This window comes from Lupinus angustifolius, chromosome LG01 (assembly GCF_001865875.1).
Source record: "Lupinus angustifolius cultivar Tanjil chromosome LG01, LupAngTanjil_v1.0, whole genome shotgun sequence".
Lineage (NCBI taxonomy): Eukaryota > Viridiplantae > Streptophyta > Magnoliopsida > Fabales > Fabaceae > Lupinus > Lupinus angustifolius.
In genome coordinates this window covers 1,671,722-1,690,373 of record NC_032009.1, presented here as the reverse complement: position 1 = coordinate 1,690,373, position 18,652 = coordinate 1,671,722, and the positions used below count along the sequence as shown (strand labels likewise).

The 18,652-nt window shown below is 32.6% G+C and overlaps 3 protein-coding genes across 6 annotated transcripts; 2 read left to right on the top strand and 1 right to left on the bottom strand.

The window, feature by feature from the left end:
* Positions 521-3,179, top strand: LOC109345589 (equilibrative nucleotide transporter 8-like). 2 transcript variants are annotated; one of them, XM_019584687.1, is made up of 3 exons: positions 521-1,443; positions 2,091-2,806; positions 2,853-3,179. In XM_019584687.1, exons 1-2 carry the CDS (start codon positions 957-959, stop codon positions 2,786-2,788), a joined length of 1,185 nt encoding a protein of 394 aa, XP_019440232.1. In that variant the 5' UTR covers positions 521-956; the 3' UTR covers positions 2,789-2,806; positions 2,853-3,179. The 2 variants fall into 2 exon arrangements, with proteins under 2 accessions (XP_019440232.1, XP_019440224.1); XM_019584679.1 differs by having other exon boundaries at positions 2,091-3,179.
* LOC109345603 lies at positions 3,467-5,043 on the bottom strand. Its single transcript, XM_019584699.1, has 3 exons — positions 4,421-5,043; positions 4,121-4,293; positions 3,467-3,862 (listed from the first exon to the last, which is right to left on the bottom strand). The coding sequence occupies exons 1-3, from the start codon at positions 4,922-4,924 to the stop codon at positions 3,745-3,747; spliced, it is 795 nt and encodes a 264-aa protein (XP_019440244.1). The 5' UTR covers positions 4,925-5,043; the 3' UTR covers positions 3,467-3,744.
* On the top strand, positions 11,046-18,210 carry LOC109345568 (CBL-interacting serine/threonine-protein kinase 24). 3 transcript variants are annotated; one of them, XM_019584660.1, is made up of 15 exons: positions 11,048-11,242; positions 11,399-11,609; positions 13,059-13,121; positions 13,204-13,275; positions 13,486-13,593; positions 13,695-13,769; positions 13,929-13,982; positions 14,626-14,751; positions 15,383-15,472; positions 16,020-16,142; positions 16,573-16,692; positions 16,952-17,068; positions 17,496-17,552; positions 17,647-17,721; positions 17,816-18,210. In XM_019584660.1, the coding sequence occupies exons 2-15, from the start codon at positions 11,445-11,447 to the stop codon at positions 17,909-17,911; spliced, it is 1,341 nt and encodes a 446-aa protein (XP_019440205.1). In that variant the 5' UTR covers positions 11,048-11,242; positions 11,399-11,444; the 3' UTR covers positions 17,912-18,210. The 3 variants fall into 3 exon arrangements, with proteins under 3 accessions (XP_019440212.1, XP_019440205.1, XP_019440196.1); XM_019584651.1 differs by having other exon boundaries at positions 11,048-11,609; XM_019584667.1 differs by lacking the exon at positions 16,020-16,142 and having other exon boundaries at positions 11,046-11,609.

Genomic DNA, 18,652 nt, shown 5'->3' with positions numbered 1-18,652 from the left:
AATTGGTGAACATCTTGGACTTTAGCTACTACTAAGTGGGGGGAAAAGCCTGGAATACGGAGACTGATAATCAACATCACACGTGTCAAGCTGAGGAATGATTAAACTCTACTGTATAAATTCTCTGAAATAGTATCAAATTCTTCTGAGGTGAACAGATAAATAACTGAAAGACATGATGGAAGGGGCCCTTTTCTTTCCTGAAAGGCCAAGCCCTCTCCATGACTCCATTAACTACTCTCACTATTGAAACACAGCAAATGGTTGGTGGCATATTACTATTGATTTACATTACTTTTTGACGAGTCCGAATCCTCTTCAGTATATCAGAAAGGTAAGTGATGTAAAAAAACAAAATGCAATGACCCTTTGTTTCCAATGGGATAATAATTTTACTCTTAAAATTAAAAACAAAAACAGAACTTCTCTCTCCATTACCGGAGATCATCCTTGTTCCATTTTAACTTCTCTAAAGACTAAATATCTCTTTGCAAGTTGTGGAAAACTTGGCTGCAAGGCAAAACTTAATGACTAATAGTGAAATGATAATTTTAATGTTAATTTGGTGTCATGTACAGAAGACTACAATAAACCATACCCATGTGTGACCGTATGAGTATGACCAAATGGTATATCTAATATCACCCATCCAATGTTGTCCCCACATAGCACAATTTTTCTACTTCATACATTAGGCATATTGATTCCAAAGTCCAACCCCATCAATCACATGAGTGTTGGTGAGTGTGTGACCATGTGTATATATATACACACACAAATGTAAATGCAAGCAGAGCTGTCAACTAGTCTTAAATCTTAAACTAGCCTCTAAAATTCCAACCTCTGTAGGGAAGTTTTAACTTTAAGCCATAGTTTTAGCAGGCCTTTGTAGGGAAGTTTTTACTTGAGCTATTCAGTATCTAACACCAGTACTAGGAAGGAGGAAAAGGCTAAAAATGGAAGCTGGAAAGGTCTCCAATGATGTAAATGAGGCAAGAGACACGTACCGAATTGCTTACATAATCCATTTCTTGCTTGGTGTTGGGAACTTGCTTCCTTGGAATGCTTTTATCACAGCAATTGATTACTTTGCTTACCTTTATCCAACCAATCACATTGAGAAGGTTTTTTCAGTGGCTTATATGATTTCATCTGTGATGGTACTTCTTGTGATGATGAGTTGGGGAGGTTGGAGTAAAACAACAATGAGGATGAGAATGAACTTGGGATTCTCTATGTTTGTTATGTCTCTCACGATAACTTCGGTCGTCGATTGGACCTCCGGCAGCACCAAGCTTAAAGAGAGATCTTGTGGTTTGACTGTTGCAGCAGTGGTGATATGTGGTTTAGCAGATGGCTTGGTTGCTGGAAGCTTGATAGGTTCAGCTGGAAAGCTTCCAAAACAGTATATGCAAGCTGTTTTTGCTGGAACTGCTTCCTCAGGTACAAGGCAATTTCTGTGTCCTCAAACTTCACTTTTGCTTCCATTTTTTCTATTATAAACATGCAGATTATGTTCTTCCATATATGAACAAATTCCAACTAATATAGGAATTCAGCATATAAAAAATAGAGCAATTTTTAAACAAGTTAACAATGTATACTTTTAAGTCTTCGAAGTATATACAAGCTTTTGAATTTTTAAGGGAGAGAAAAAGCAAAGCAGATTCCGCATGGTCCTGTATTATACTTATATGACAATATATTGTTTGTCTTTAGCATATTCTTTCATCTTTAGACAATCCTATTCATATGGTGAAACCATGCAAGAACTTATATCATTAAGGGCCACTTAATTACTCGTTCAACAAAGTTAAATATAGCTGTGAGAGACAGTTGCAGCTTTTCTTGCTTAAACTAAGATGTATTTTGTAGGATAGAAATCTGGTAATGTATACATACAACTATACAAGTATGTCTTTGGTGGTTGCCTCTAGTTTTCATCAGTTAAAGCCGTTTCTGTAATCAATTTGAATCTCACTAATCTATATTCTATATAAAGCTGATTCGGCTTATCTTTGATGCGCAACAGCGGTCAAAGTTCATGCTTAATTGCTTATTTACTACTAAACGTCTATTCTGGAGGACAGGTATCATAATTTCAATCTTGAGGATAATCACCAAGGCATCACTCCCACAAACCCCAAAAGGCCTCCAAATAAGTGCTCACTTGTACTTTATGGCTGCCACAATTTTCCTCCTGTGTTGCATTGTTCTCAGCAACTTGCAGTACAAGCTACCAGTCATGCAGCACTATCAGCAGATGCTTCCTCAGGAGAACACTTTATGCTCAGGGACAAAATTTTGGGCAGTGGCGGGACAAATTAAGGGGCCAGCTTTTGGAATTTTCATAATCTATGTAGTGACTCTGTCTATTTTCCCAGGATTTATTGCAGAAGATCTGGTATCCAAGGTTATGAAGGATTGGTATCCTATTTTACTGATAACAGTTTATAATTTTGCTGATTTACTAGGAAAGTCATTAACTGCATTCCATGTTCTGCAATCTATCAGAAAGGCAATATGGGCCTCCACTGCCAGGTTACTATTCTATCCACTCTTTATAGTTTGTCTTCATGGCCCCAAGTGGCTGAAAACAGAAGTACCAATGATGGTTCTCACATTTCTTCTTGGATTTACCAATGGATACTTCACTAGTGTACTTATGATACTAACGCCCAAATCAGTCCCCTTCTCAGAATCAGAGTTATCTGCTATTGTGATGACTGTGTTCCTTGGGTTCGGCTTGGTTGGTGGTTCAGTCCTTGGCTGGTTCTGGATATTATGAGGGTCTAGTTCCGCTGTATTAAACCAAGTGAGTGATAGTAACTGTGTCGAACTCATTTGTAGACCTAATTGGCTTGTTTGCAAGTTAGTTTTTAGAGGGTGAGGGAGAGATAAAGGCTTTTGAACTCTCTTGTGAGTGTAATTCCTTCATAACTCATAAGTCTTACTCTTCACTCATTTTCCCTCCAAAAAATACCTTGGAAACAGACCCAAAGACAACAAAACAATAGCTCTGCTGCCCCAACTAGATAGTGTCACATTTGCTCTCTAAGATTACAAGTGCCAAAACTCACCATGCCAGAACATGAGAAACGAGAGTAATAGGAAACTTCTAGGAACCTAGATGTACTGTTGTAATTTTGTCCTGTGAATGAAATTTAAAATATGTCAATCGACATACTCTTTTCTAGGGATTACTAACCATCACAATTCTAAAATTTGCAACTTTCTTCCTCTCTCATTGGCAAGATTGCAGTCCATCTCTAAACCTTCTGTTTAAAGGTTGAATGGTAATGGTTGAATATTCATGACAGTTCCATAAAATAAAGCACGAGTCAACAAATGCTACATTACCAAACATTATTTGCAACCGTGGATTTTGATTTGTCCTTACGTTATACGTTATGACAGCTGCCTAAAAATATATTAAAAAAACGGCCACCTTCTAGCCGCGTGTGAATAACTTCAAAATTGTGCAAGTATCATTATTATTACTGCCATAACGATTAATACAAGTATGAAGTATGCCATAAAAGAGATTTGACCAAATCAAACAAAAGAAAAAGAAAGCGTCCCCTATATTTTTTATTCATACATGAATCTACATTGATGACAAGAGGACAAAAAACATTACAACTATTTTCGTCGGCCATAAAAAGTTACAAGGAAAGGTTAAAGGTAAATAACAACAAAAGTTAGAAAGTCATATGAAAGCCAAACACCAGAGGAGGCAGCAGTTTAAGAAGCAGCAACAGCAGCTCCATGGAAGAGACTGGGAGATTTTACAGAAGAATCTTCCACTTCATCTTCTTCCTCAGCATCCCATAGGAAATGAGCGTAGGATGCTAGAACATAACTGCAACAAATAAAGAAAACATTAGCTTACTCAATTATTACTTATTACCAAACCAAAATTCTGATTTCGGGTCACCCCATCCCAATTATTGAACCAAACCATGCATTTCAGTTTGTCAATAACTCTATATAAGAACTCATTTTTATATACAAATGAAATCTGGTATGAAACTCGTGTTTAATATGAAACTAAATTAAATTTAAGAACTCAATTCATCTTATAATTACAAATAACTAAAAATAGATGTTTGTTACTTACCAGTCATCAGGAGCAGCTTGAACTGCTTGATCAAAATAAGTCTCAGCTCGAGGAGCATCCTTATGGATCTGCCATAACAAATCAGCATACATAGACAACACGTTTGCATCATTTGGATTTATCAAAATAGCTCTCCCACAGTACTCTTCTGCTTTAACATAGTCCGCACGAACCTGTTCATCACCCAAAAAACCAAATCAACACAATCTCAATGTTTTTCATAAATAGGTACAAATAAAGTTTAAATATTTATCAACCAAAAATAGAAACTTAAAAAAAGTTATAGCCTTTTTTGCTTACCTCTTTCAAATACCTTGCGTAGTTGCTAAGAAAAAGTGGATTCCCTGGATTGGCTTCAATCATTGTTCGGTAATACAAATCTGTGCTATCATTCCCGTTATTCGAATCCCAAAACCCTGAACTTCCACCATCGTTATTGTTCCATCCACCTCTATCTCCACCTCCACCCTCAACCTCACCCTCCTCTTCCTCCACTTCAGAGAAAGAAAATAAAGCATTACCAAACGACACCGTTCTGGAACAAGCACTGAATCCCTTACTCTCTTCCTCGTTGAAAATTTTCCGGTTAGGAACAGAGGAAAGATCCGTCTCCGACAGCGCCCGCGTCATTCTGTTAACGGAACCCTCAATCGGAGACAACAATGAAGTGGATGAAGCTGAGAGAGTGATTGAACGAGTTCTGGGGATATGAAGGGTTTCAGATTCGGGAGATGAATCCTTTGAGTGAGGAATGCATGAATTGAGAATCGGCGTGGACGCGCTTCGAAGAATCATAGTTATCATGGATCTGGTTTTCTCTCTCTAAAACCCTAAAAATCAGAGCTTTGAAGAGAAATCGATGAAATGCGAAAGTGATGAGATTTTTTTTTTTTTTTGCACAATCTATCGTAGTAGTGAGGAAGATGGGAAGTGATTTTTATTAACGAACGTTAGAATTAATCTGGACCGTTGATGTTGATGCTGATGCAGTGTGGAAAAAAATCGGGTTCAGAGTGGGACCCGCATGGGACGTCACGTGAAATAAGAGCCGTTTGATTACGCGGGGATTGGATTGGACGGTGGTGATGAATGGCATCACGTGATTAGTTTTAAAGTATCTTGATGGAAATGATATGAATCAAAAGCTGAAAGAGAGAGAGAAGAGATATTTGAAGAGTGACTGGTGAGGCTTAGAAAGCTTGACGTCGCTTTCATTCACCGGAGCTTGGGTTGGGTTGGCCCATAGATTATGAGTCTTGGTTCAACAACGCCGTGGGAATATTATTGGTCCCCCTTCTTAGGCATAAGTAGTTACAGTTTAAACAACAAGACTAATGGAATTGAACCAAACTATAAAATATGGTTCGGCTCGATTTTGCAATTCGGTTATTTTTTTAGAAAAACATTTATGGTCAGTTAATAATTTTATAAATTTAGGAACTATTGGAACGAAATTGAACCGCATGTTAAAAAGTAGGTACTAGAGAATTCTTCCACCAATTTTGTAATTTAAACTATCAATTGTGTGTTATAGTGTTATATATATGTTATTAAATTGTTTTTATGTTAGTGTTATATATGCTACTACTTACTAAATTGTTATATATATATAATATTTTCTTGGTGCCAGATGATTTGTATTTTGTTGCATTAGATTTGATACTAACATATACTATAAATTAGCATACATGTATTGTTATATGTTTATTAATTGTGAATTGTAATGATAAATATGTTACTATATATACACACATTATATGCATGTTACTAAATTGTTATATATGTTAAGTATATATGTACTAATTGTGACTTATATTATTGTAAGGCCGTAATTTATTTATTTTTAAATTAAGAGTAAGTGGAAAAAAACTACTCTACATCTTAACCTTTCATCATAGAAAAATCGAATGGACAAAAAAGACTACACTGAACTTTTATACTCGTAAATATAACAATGCAACTCAGATTCCAAGAGCCTCTTTAATGCAGAAGAAGATTCATCATTTCTTTTATTGTATTCCCATTATAGTAAGTTACATATATATAATGGTGCTTGCCAATTGAAGTATCTATCTCCGGGCCCTAGTTGAAACGTACAATGGTTTTCTTTATGATTTCAAAATAATGTTGAAGGTAAAATTTAATTATGTTGAAAAGGAAAAATTCAATTATGTCTCGTGGTTAAATGATTTTAAAATACACAAAGCACTATTTATTAGGGACAATATAAACTTCAATTAAATTAAAGGGGACCCAGAAAATAAAAAATATTTACATTTAAAGAGCTGGAATACAAGTTGCAATTTAAAGTGAACAAAACAGAGCCATCACTGCCATCAAAAGTCTCAATCTAAATGGCATATTAACAGTGCAGAGATTCCACATTACTGGTTATCATTTATCAAGGCCCCAAAACTCACTTGCATGTTCAAAGAACATTATTTAACTTTGTGTAATAGAATATCCATAAAGAAAACACCAAAACTCATAATAGAATACCCTTATCATGTTTTGGTTTTGATTATTCCTAGACAATCCACGAGATTCTTTTTCTATTGCCTAACCTCAATATTTAGTGATGTTAGCCTCAATATTGATTAGTATTAAAATACCATGACTCTTAATGTGTTGGATATTTCACAGTCAAGTTTTTTATTTATTTTCATACAATAATATGATTTTATTTTTAGAATTCTCTTAAATTTGGTCCTTGTGGTCCAAGATAAAGAATATATATATATATATATATATATATATATATATATATATATATATTGTAAGAGCTTTCTTACAATGTCACTACATATTTACAATGATGATGTATTGATATTATATTCGTAAAAAATAATTTTGCACGGAAAAATTATAAGTGATAGATTTATATTTTCAACATTTTCTCACCATTTTAGAGGATAAAAAAACCTTATACTTCTTCCACTCAATTTTGTGTAGTTTATGATTTTGTTACATTGATAGAATTGTTTTGATGTCTTATGATTTTGACAAAATTGTTAATCATTTACCTATTGTATGTGTTCTTATCTTTTCTTATTTCAACTTAGAGGAGTAGTTGTTTTATCTCTCAACAAATAGAGTGTATAGTTATTTCAGGATATACAAGTAATTGTGAAAAGAATAATTAAATGGTACTATTTTAAATTTAAAAAACTATAGTTATTAAGAACATTTTTTAGAAAACGACACACTTATAAACAATGGCGCAAAAAAATAGTTATAAAGGGGTAAAAGATAATTAGTTGAAAAGAAAGCAAATACTCATAAATAAATCAATAATATAAACAAATTGTTAATTTAATAGTGTAAAGTCTTACTAGATTATATGAAGACTAAAAAAGGAAGACTATGTGTCAATTTTTGTGAACAACATTTATTATGAGCGATAATCCTTCCCAAAAAGATTAATTCATTACCTAAAAATAATAATAATGTTATAATCTTTTTACTATTTCATGTGACAAAGTCACAAAACATTCTTTCACTAATTAAATATTATAGTAATTATATTCAACACCCACCAATATGAACAATCATGTAATATATTGGTACACCTACTTTTTACTATTGCGTATCTGATTTATATATTTATTTAAATTTCTACACCTACTTTTTGAAACAAAAAAACACAAAAATCAAATATACCAATATCATCACTAAATTTTGTATATAAATTTTCAGAATCAATTTTAGTGTATAATTTCTAGATCGTTTTAAGATTAAGTAAGACAAGGCTTCAAACTTTTGAAATAACTTACAATACACAACAAAGCTTGAGTCACCAAAATAAACTCATTTTCTTATTGGGTTAAGATTGAGCCAAATAATTTCTAATCATTAAGCTCATGTCATTGTCAACTCTGATAATGAGATATCCTCAAGCTTAATTCAACTAGCTTATTTTATAATAGGTTAATTCAATTTCAAAACTTTTGATCTTTAAGGTTATATAGAATTTAAGAAGTCAACCAATGATATAAAAATTAAATATAATTCAACTAAAATTTTCCTATTAAATTTTCATATCCTTGGAAGAAAAATTGTATAAGATAACAATTACTAAGAGAATAGTACATTGGAAAGTGAAGAAAGTCTTCTTCACAATTTGACATGTGTATTGAAAAAATTACCAAGAGACTAATACATTAAAAAATGGAGAAAAATCCGGAAGGGAGTTAAATTTGATTATTATGTCAGAGGAAAAAAATGCTTAAATACATAAGAGTATATTTAAAAATACATGTAACTCATTTAATTTTGATTATATTATATAAAACTAAAGATATGGAACGTGATAAAAAGTCAAAATATCAAAATAATTGAAATGAATGAACTATGAACTATGAACTATCATATATATCAAAATATTGTTTTTTTTTTGAATAATTATATTTCACGATAAAATAACAAACAATTAAGAGGTTTTTAATATGTGCTCTCATTTTAACATGCTAAAAAAAATGTAATTTTGCAATAAAAACTCGTGTGTATTAATCAAATTCATGTTAACACGTGCTTATTGGAAAACAAAATTTATCCAAGTTTTATTTGGATCAAGTTCGAAACCCCCTGAAAATAATAGTTCAAATAAAAGCATAAAGTCTTGTTAACACCTCATTTTCCAATGATGCCAGCTTCATTTCTTTTGATTAAGAAGTAGGCATGGATGGCTCAGCCACAACGCCCTCAAAATTGTAGGCCTCAGAACTAAATAATACACTATTTGTAAGTATTGTTTACTTCTAAAGAAAACGTGATGATTTAGATATCCTACCAACACTCGACCTATGTTATATTATTTGGTATCTATTTGTATTACTTATATTTAAAAGTTAATAATTAATATCGGAAGATAATATTGAGAAGAGCATGTGCAAACAAAATCAAGGATAGGTAGAATTATGCTACCACCGGAACATTTCATATCAGAGAATGTGTTAAATTAAGGACAGGATGATGGCCAAACCAAAAGAGTAGTGTGAGAGAAATTTTATAGCTCAAGTATCACAAAGTTACTGGAGACCCCTAACAATGGATGAGATATGTTGTCCCCAATCATATTCTCAACCACGTCCCTAACCAATCACAATGAAATAGAGACAAAGATAATAGGATTGGTCTGAGACAGAGATTGGGACAACAAATCTTTATCCCCCTAACAATATGCATTGTGAAGCACCTTCCAAATGCTACTAGCATGTCCAAACCAATAAAAACATGTTATGTCGATTAAAAAATAAATGTTTATTATTTTTTCTGTTTTTTCTTCATTGTTATTAGTTTGAGATATACTTTATGACAATAGATTCATATTCCTATGTTACAACTTACAATATATGCTTCAAAAAAAAAATCAGATGTACTCAACCACATTCAAAAGCATAAATGGACCAGTTCCAACAAAAATAAATAAACAAATGACGGATTGAAAGGACCATAACACATGATAAGAAGAATAAGAAAGGTGCAAATTCGAATGAGTCAAAGATAACAAAATTTGCCAGATGCGTGAGAATGATGGATTGTTATTGGCTTTTTGATTAGTAAAGAATCCTGTTACAATATCAATCAATATAATTCTAATACAAACTTTGCAACGAAACTCACTCTTATTAATTACCTTTTACTACAAACATAAATCATATTTATCTTTGTCCTCATTCATGGTCAGAGAAAAACACTGGTTTTCTATTAGGGATGGTGATAAGGGTGAATGGATTCAGATAGTGCTTTCTCATTTCCAGACTCACACAATTTGTAAGTACACACATGGATAGCGAGTATTTTATGGGTGCCGAATGAATTTTTAGGTTTGAATATATATTTTTATATTTTTTAATAATCAATATATATAAAATAATTATTACATGAATAATATTTGAATTACTAAATTTCCTTATAAAATAACAATAAAATAGATAATATATAATTATAAAGTAATAAAAAATTTAATATATAAATTATTTAATTAAAAATAAATTTATAAATATGCGAATACCAGCGAGACGATATTATAATACCCATTGTCACTTATAAACTATTTTTACAGATATCCAATACAAATATTTTAGTGGATACTGTATTTTTACCATCCTATTTTCTAGTTGTCATATGGATATTAATCTTTTCCAAAAAATGCTTTCAATAATTATCTCTTTAAAATAAATTCAATGTTAATAAAAATGGACGAATATACAGAAAACGTTAAGCCCTCATGTAAAAATATGTAACATTGTTGGTAGCATACTAGCATTGTTAAAACGAGCTTCATAAAAATGCTTATTTAATACATACATAAAAAACTGACTATTAAAAAATATAATATAATAAACTCACAAGATATAATAAGATCCTTAATCATGTCAAGCATATTGAGATATATCTTAAATATACTTTAACTATACATCATCAGTAGCATCCACAAACTCATCTTAAGAGGAAAAAAATGTATGGAGTGGTCTTATCAGTTTTTATGCTATGAGAAGAAATGTTACGTCATGTTATTCTACTATTCATTTTCAATTATTATTAACTCTTGGATAAAATTAATATAAATGAATGATAGATAATTCACGGAATTTTATATGTATTTAAAAAAATTTGTGCATACATATATACATAAATATGAATAATATGCTGCTTTAAATAGAAAAATCATATATATAATGGATTTAATATGTGTATATTGACCAGTGTAAATGTTTTTATAATGTTAGTCAATCATCCACCATTAATTTATTAACTATGATTGTTAAAAAAAAAACAATAATACAAATTAATGGATGATGAATAATATGCTGACAGTTTAAAAAACTTTACATTGTCAATGCACAAATTTTATACTCATATATTATTCTGAAAATGATGAAGTGAAATAGAGAAAACCTGAAACTACTGCATGAGAATAACAAAAGGGAGTGGCGTCAATAACATACACCTTGGCCCTTGCTAAGTTCATCGTGTTTATGCGTCATCTTTCGAATTTTCTAGAATACAACAATATTTATCTTCTTCTTCCTTCAACTTTAACTTCAACTTCAACTTCAACTTCAATTGTTTCCTTTCTTATTCCTCACCTCTCATGCGAGTTTTGCATTGAAGGATCAGGTTCTTCAATTTTGAATTCAAATTTCAAAATCCATTAATCTCAATTGTTTCTCAGTCATTTTCCTTCTTTCTTCTTCAAAACCTGAATAGAAATTCAACTTCGGTTTGTGCTTCTGTTCTGTTAACCATTTTTTGGGAATTTTTTCGAGTTTTTAGGTCACCAACTGAATTGAGGATTTGTGTGATAAATGAACATTGAAAAATGAAGAAGGTGAGGAGAAAGATTGGGAAGTATGAGGTGGGTCGAACTATTGGTGAAGGCACATTCGCTAAGGTTAAATTCGCCAAAAACACGGAAACAGGGGAGAGTGTGGCTATTAAAGTTATGGCTAAGAGAACCATTCTCAAGCACAAAATGGTTGAACAGGTTCCCCCTTCTTTACCTTCCCTTTTTGATCTTCAGCTCTCATAGAAATGATTCTTTTTAGTATGTTGTGGTTGGTGTTCATGCAAATTTATACCTTACATTTCTAATACCATAAGATATATAGCTGAAATAACAAGCATGAGATTAAACCTTTCTTACAAATTGTTCATGAAGTTCTCATGTAAAAGGGTACTCTTGTGCTTTAAACCTCCTGGTATATGCGTGTGTAGTGGAGGATTGGACCCATTATTGTGGGTTTTGTAGTAGGTACTAGGTAGTCTTTTTTCGGTCTAGACCATGGGTGTAGTCCATGGGAGATGATCCTGTTTAAGTCGGAAACATCTACAATATTGTGGAGCTAGCTCTCCCAACGGGAATTTTTTCCGACCACATGACTTGAATATGAGACCTTGCTTAAGGGGAATCAAACATATACTACTTGAACCAACTTCCGTTGTTTGTAGTAGGTAGTCTTTCGTAGCATTTCATTGTATTCCTAAATGGATGTAAAATGGAGAGTAAATTACACTGATATATATCCCATGAGGTTTAGTGGAACTATACACGGTACCCCTCTTTTTTTTACACCTCAGTATAATATACCTAAGAGGAATGAAATGAACCAAGGTCATGTACTCATGTTTGATTGGATGGCATAGTTGTGAAGGAATGAAATGGAATAGAGTTTTCATTCATGTGTTTTGTTTGGTATGGATCCTAAGTCCAGAATGAAACAATGACTACATTCTATTTTTATGCTTGGTATGAGTATGATTTAATTAGTATATGAAAAGTTAAAAACAAAGAGTAATTTAGGATGACACCATTTGCGATGGAAGAATTCCTATTCCAATACTTGTAGCAATGCTCGTTCCCATTGCAATCATGTATTCAAGTTTGTTCAAGAACCATTATGAAGCAATAAATTCAATCTAAATGATGTGATTATATGTCATTTCAGTTAAGATATAAAGCCTGATGACTTGAGCTGGAGAACATGAAAAGGCTATAGGGGTTCTGAACATAATTTAAAAAGGGATCTAGTTTACTGAACCTAATGGTCTAGCTATCTTGTGTTGACTCTAGAATGCTAATGCTAGTACGAAGTTATAAATCAGCACATAAATGGCTTCTCAGTTACAAATCTTTGTGGAGCTAAAAGCTGAGACTAAAAATTGCACTATAAGTGGAATGCATTCGAATGCTAGTGTATAAACGTTCTATGGTAATCATGTCTCTTTATCTCCGGTCAAAACCAGAAAAGTTTGTCACAATTTGTTGCAATATAGTGGATCTCTTGTTGCATCTGCAGCCAAAGGCTTGCTTGTATATCTTTGTGCTTGACTGTGTATTTAGGGCAGAACAAGATGTAGTATGTGAAACTAAATACTTATGTTAATTCTTTCCTGATCAATGCAACTAGCTTTTATAAATTGAATCATTTTGCAGATTAAAAGAGAGATATCCATTATGAAGATTGTCAGGCATCCTAATGTAGTTAGGTTGCATGAGGTATGTGTAGATATCCAAAGACATCAGGAGTTTAACCATTCTTTTCCCTTATTATATTTCTCACATTGTTTACAAATTTTAGGTTCTAGCCAGCCAGTCCAAGATCTACATTATTCTGGAGTTTGTAATGGGGGGTGAATTATATGATAAAATTGTAAGTATTTCATGTTTTTATGTCATTAGATATATTAGAGGTTAACTTTTCTACACTTATTTTGATAAGTCCCAAGTTTGACCTTTCAAATTAGTGAACATTATTAAGATGCTAATTTGCCAATGTTAATGATTATACTAAGTCTTGTGTGGCGAAATTAGATTTCATTTGTTATTTATGTTTACAAGTACTCTGTTTCTGGATGTGTAGGTTCAGCTAGGAAAGGTTTCTGAAAATGAATCTAGGCGCTACTTTCAGCAACTTATAGATGCTGTTGCTCATTGTCACAGAAAAGGCGTGTATCATAGAGATTTGAAGGTCAAAGAAAATATTTTATATATGGTGTTAATTATGTTCTTGACCTTTTGCTACCATGTTAAGTTTTTATCTTGATCAATTTGTTTTCTTTCCATCTATAGCCTGAAAACCTTCTTCTTGATGATTATGGGAATCTGAAGATTTCTGACTTTGGATTGAGTGCATTGACTAAGAAGGTAAGAGTGTACTCTATTTATAAAAAGGAGATAACAACACAGAATTTTTTAATAGAAGTGTACCTTTTATCCTACTGCCATCTAATTGTTGCTTTGTCTTCGGGTAATGATTTTTTTTTGGAGATAGCAGAACTAATGCCTTCATTCTTTTTCTTATAGGGTGTTGACCTTCTTCACACCACATGTGGGACCCCAAATTATGTTGCCCCTGAGGTTAAGTGGATTATACAACTTGGATGCCATTATGAATTCTTGCCATTATCAGTTGCTCTTTTTGCTCTTTTTGGTGGTTGGATAATATGCTCAATCAATGATTAGAATAATTCTCCATATCAATTTTTGTTATGGACAAATCAAAATAGATCAATGTATGACACTATGATAGTTATTATCAGTAAAGCATTCATCTTGAGATTAGAGTATCTTCAGCTCCTTCATCATTTAATGTTTCAAATGATAACCATTGTGATTTCTCATCTCATTACATTGATATATCAAACATATAAGCTTCAGGGAAGATAGTCAATGTAGGTAGCAAATTTTTCTGTGATAAACTGCAAGTTTCTTCGATGTAATTTGATAGCTTCATATAAATAATAAATTTAGTTGTTTTGTAAGTGCCATGATGTACACATGAGTGCATATCTGCTGTACCACAAGTTGTACCATTGCATGTACCACTAGTAGTAATTGGTCAGAAAAATAGTTAATTATTAATTTTTGAACTTAATATATTTTTTCAACAATCATAGACCAATGGTACATGTAGTGGCACAACTTGTGAGACAGAAGATATGCTCCCCGTACACATATTGTTTTTATGTGCTCCAGTTCTTACTAAAATAATCTCCTGCAGGTGCTCAGCAATCTAGGTTATGATGGTGCAGCAGCAGATGTTTGGTCATGTGGAGTCATCCTCTATGTTCTGATGGCTGGATATCTTCCTTTTCAGGAGGCAGACCTTCCAATGCTATACAAAAGGGTATTCTGCATTTCCCTTTCTTCATGTAGAGACTTAAAAGAGCTAGAAAGATGGAAAACGTAAATACTAAGTAGAGAATGTAATAGGAAAGAAGACCAGGGGAAGGAAACTATTAATCCATCAAAGCATAGTGCCAGTAACCATTTTTAGCTACTAGGATCTTTATTTAAATTTTCAATCTAAAGCTAATCCTAATTCTTCACAAATCAGCCTATTAAGTATTAGGATTCTTACACTATTTTAGTAATTAGAACTTTAATAACAATGTCCTGAATAAATACTTAATAACTGATATACATAATATAAAATTAATTGCTAAGTCAACTAAAAGTTCCTTTGGCGAGAATAAAAATGCCAAAATTTAATAAACAGCCTTTGGTGACTAAATCTTTCTGTTTTACCATATCCTTACTTTAGTAGCTGTTTACATATATGTCATGTAATACTTAAGAGTGTGATGAATTGTTCTTATGTTCATGCTTATTACCATAAAGCATCATTTAGTGAAAAGTAAAACTCTACTGATCTTCATCTTACTTAGACACCATGAGGAGCTTTTTCTGAGATGGCTGAATGTTCATTTTAGGAGCAATTTATTTATATAAATCTTAACCTTTGTTGTTAACTGTAGATCAGTGCTGCAGAGTTTGTTTGCCCATTCTGGTTTTCTACTGGGGCAAAGACATTGATACATAAAATTCTGGATCCTAATCCTAAAACAGTGAGTACATTGATTTATTTATTTTACTTAAATTTGTACTATACTGTAGTGCAAACATATGTGCATCATGGTATAATACGAAGTGTGTTTCACGCTGATTACCTTGACACATCTTGTTATTATACCTTCTGTGTGTTCCCACCACTCGATGTAGGTCTATGTATCGTGTATTTAATCAAATTCAATGTATGTGTTTGATTTTTTTCTTTCTGCTTTCCTGTTTAGGGAACATAAAAATTGCAAATAATCAAATTTGGGATAAGCATGGGGAAAAAATCTCATTAAAATACCAGCTTTGATCCATTTCACTGACTTCTGGTGTTTTTAATGTTTCTACAACAACACACAGTTATTGCTGACAGTAAAAAATAATTGCTTTTTCTTGCACATGCATAATATTTCTACCTGTGTATATTATCTCATGTCTAATTAAGTATAGTTGGACCAGGTTATTGTTTGTGAATTTTCCTTCACCTGATTATTTGTAAATAACTAAATACTTATAAATTTAATATATTATTTTTAATCAATTCTGATTTTAATGCAGCGGATTAAAATCGAAGAAATAAGGAAAGATCCGTGGTTCCAGAGATCTTATGTTCCTGTCAATCCTAGGGAAGATGAGGAAGTGAATTTGGATGATGTTCAGGCTGTTTTCAATGATATTGAGGTCTGCTGTTCAATTTGTACAAACAAAAGCTATTTTTCAAATGTATACAGTAGTCCTTTCTTAAATATATAGATGAATGGGTATGCTACAAATATGTTATATGTGAAATAACATGTGAAGGGCGTAAAATGTAGTAAGAATGTTTTCATGAAAGCTATGATATTTGTTTCCAGATGGCTGGAAAATGGCAAATATATACACTTATTGTTATGGGCTTTAAGTTACTTGTGGATTTTCATGAGTTGTGCTTAGATTAAATTTATATGCTTGCAAATAATGAATTAGTTATTTCCCTTTAACAGGAATATGTAAATATCTGCATCCAGTTATGCCTAAAATTGTGTTCCCTTGATTCTCATTTTAGGGTTGAAGTGTTTTGCAACAGTTATCCATTTTTTGAGATATACTGGCAATTTTTTCTGTTTGACAGGACCATTTTGTTGTGGAGAGGTCGGAAAGTACTGAAGGAGGTCCGTTGATAATGAATGCATTTGAGATGATTACCTTATCACAAGGGTTGAACCTTTCACCGCTATTTGACAGGCATCAGGTATTTTACCATTCCCATCTTCTTGCCCGGCAATCTCATGGTTCCCTATTGTCTTTGGCTTCCGTGTAACTTATTCGAATTCCACCTGCCAGGGTGGGCATTAGTGGGCATCTGATTTCATCGTAGGTTTGAGTCTTGGTGGTGTACCAAACATAATCTTTTGTAATAGTTGGCTTTCTTGCAAGTTGGTTCTGATTTTCTGTTTTTCAAGGTTGTCTGTTGCATTTTCCCAAATGATACTCTTTAGCTTTCTTAACAGGATTTTGTGAAGCGGCAAACTCGTTTTGTTTCCCGTAAACCTGCAAGAGTTATAATTTCATCTATTGAAGTTGCTGCAGAATCAATGGGTCTTAGGATCCGTTCTCGCAATTACAAGGTATCACTCTGCAATACTACTTCACATTTGTAAATGTTGGATAATATGCCCAAGAAGTGTAATATACAGGCCATGAGCTTTTCACATGATTCAGAGCAGAAATGATACTGTGATTTATACAACCAATTCCATTATAAAAGTCCCTACTGTCATCTGATGTCAATGAAGTTGTTTGTAACTGCTGCTGTTCCATTTTAGCAATCTGTTTATGTGAATTAGTGGTTCAGTAACATTTTAGTCTTTGTAGGAAGACCCTGAATTGGGTTTGGTAATTGAAAAGTGATAATGTTGCATGTTGGGTGGTCTAATCCTACACTAGGCATAGGTTTTTTACTTGACTTTCCAAGGAAATTTATGGTAGTATATGGTTTTATTGAATTCTTTTTTGCTTTTTTCTATCAGAACCCTAAAATTAATGTTTTCGCAGATGAGGCTTGAAGGAGTTTCTGCAAGTAATGTTGGACAACTTGCTGTGGTGTTGGAGGTAACTCGTTTCTGCATTTGATGTATTTACTATTTTCAATATAAAATCATACGAGCAGTAATTAAAATTATTTTTATTTTTATTTTGTCTAAAGGTGTATGAAGTTGCACCATCCCTTTTCATGGTAGATGTTCGAAAGGCTGCCGGCGATACTCTTGACTATCACATGGTTAGCTTCAGTATCTTCATATTTCTGCATTTTGACATTCATATCTATTTATGTATGTATATAATTTGATATTAACATTTTTATACGGTTTCAGTTTTACAAGAATCTTACTGCCAAAGTAGAAAACATTATTTGGAGACCGTCCGAGACTATACCGAATTCTAGTCTGCTTCGAAATCTTACTCTTTGATCCAGTTCTTGCGAGCGTACACAAATAGGAGCATTGAAAGCTGCAGGTTCTCCTTGAGCCTTCTAAGATGTGGCATGTTTTCTGGCTATCATAATGCAATGTAAACGGTATGAAATAACCGGTGTCTCTGTAAAAATTAGAGTATGCTAGCTAGACTTGTTCAAAAAATTCAGTTCACCTATACTGAACCAAAACTGATCCAGCTCAAACAATGCAATTTCCAGGGTTAACAGAAATCTGGGATGCTAAACTGAGGTGATATATTTGACACTTCCTAATAATCATTTGGAAGTATAAAATTTTGCAATTGTAACTTTTGAATAGTTCTGCCTAAAACCTTTTATAGGACTATTCTGAAGTCATAGTTACAAAATTTGTACGTTGGGATAATGCTATCGGGAAATAATAGTAATTATAACATTTTATACTTTTGGATAATGCTACCCGAAAGTGTCAAGTATATAATAATTTTCTAATAGTGCTGTTATAAAAGTGTTCATAAATGACTTGATGATAGGGGTGTTATAAGTAGCATCCAAAATCTGAGCCCTATACTTTTAGGGTTGGAATATGTCGTGGGGAACTCAGAAAGCATTTATTGATCGACAAATAAAATTATAAAAGTATGGATATCTGAACCACTCAAGTCCGAATTCCTAAATATGCACAGCAATTTTCGTAGTACACATTTCGTTGCGTCATTTTCATTGCATGTTATATGTACTTCTCAACATGAATTAA

What these genes read in the sequence shown, in the direction of transcription:
- LOC109345568 (XM_019584660.1), top strand. Translation starts at nt 11,445, where the DNA reads ATGAAGAAGGTGAGGAGAAAGATTGGGAAGTATGAGGTGGGTCGAACT. An exon ending in TTCCAATGCTATACAAAAGG is followed by an intron (nt 14,752 to 15,382) that starts GTATTCTGCATT and finishes TGTTAACTGTAG; the next exon opens with ATCAGTGCTGCAGAGTTTGT. An exon ending in CTGTTTTCAATGATATTGAG is followed by an intron (nt 16,143 to 16,572) that starts GTCTGCTGTTCA and finishes TCTGTTTGACAG; the next exon opens with GACCATTTTGTTGTGGAGAG.
- LOC109345603 (XM_019584699.1), bottom strand. Translation starts at nt 4,924, where the DNA reads ATGATAACTATGATTCTTCGAAGCGCGTCCACGCCGATTCTCAATTCA. An exon ending in ACGCAAGGTATTTGAAAGAG is followed by an intron (nt 4,294 to 4,420) that starts GTAAGCAAAAAA and finishes GGTGATGAACAG; the next exon opens with GTTCGTGCGGACTATGTTAA. An exon ending in CAAGCTGCTCCTGATGACTG is followed by an intron (nt 3,863 to 4,120) that starts GTAAGTAACAAA and finishes TATTTGTTGCAG; the next exon opens with TTATGTTCTAGCATCCTACG.
- LOC109345589 (XM_019584687.1), top strand. Translation starts at nt 957, where the DNA reads ATGGAAGCTGGAAAGGTCTCCAATGATGTAAATGAGGCAAGAGACACG. An exon ending in TGCTGGAACTGCTTCCTCAG is followed by an intron (nt 1,444 to 2,090) that starts GTACAAGGCAAT and finishes TCTGGAGGACAG; the next exon opens with GTATCATAATTTCAATCTTG.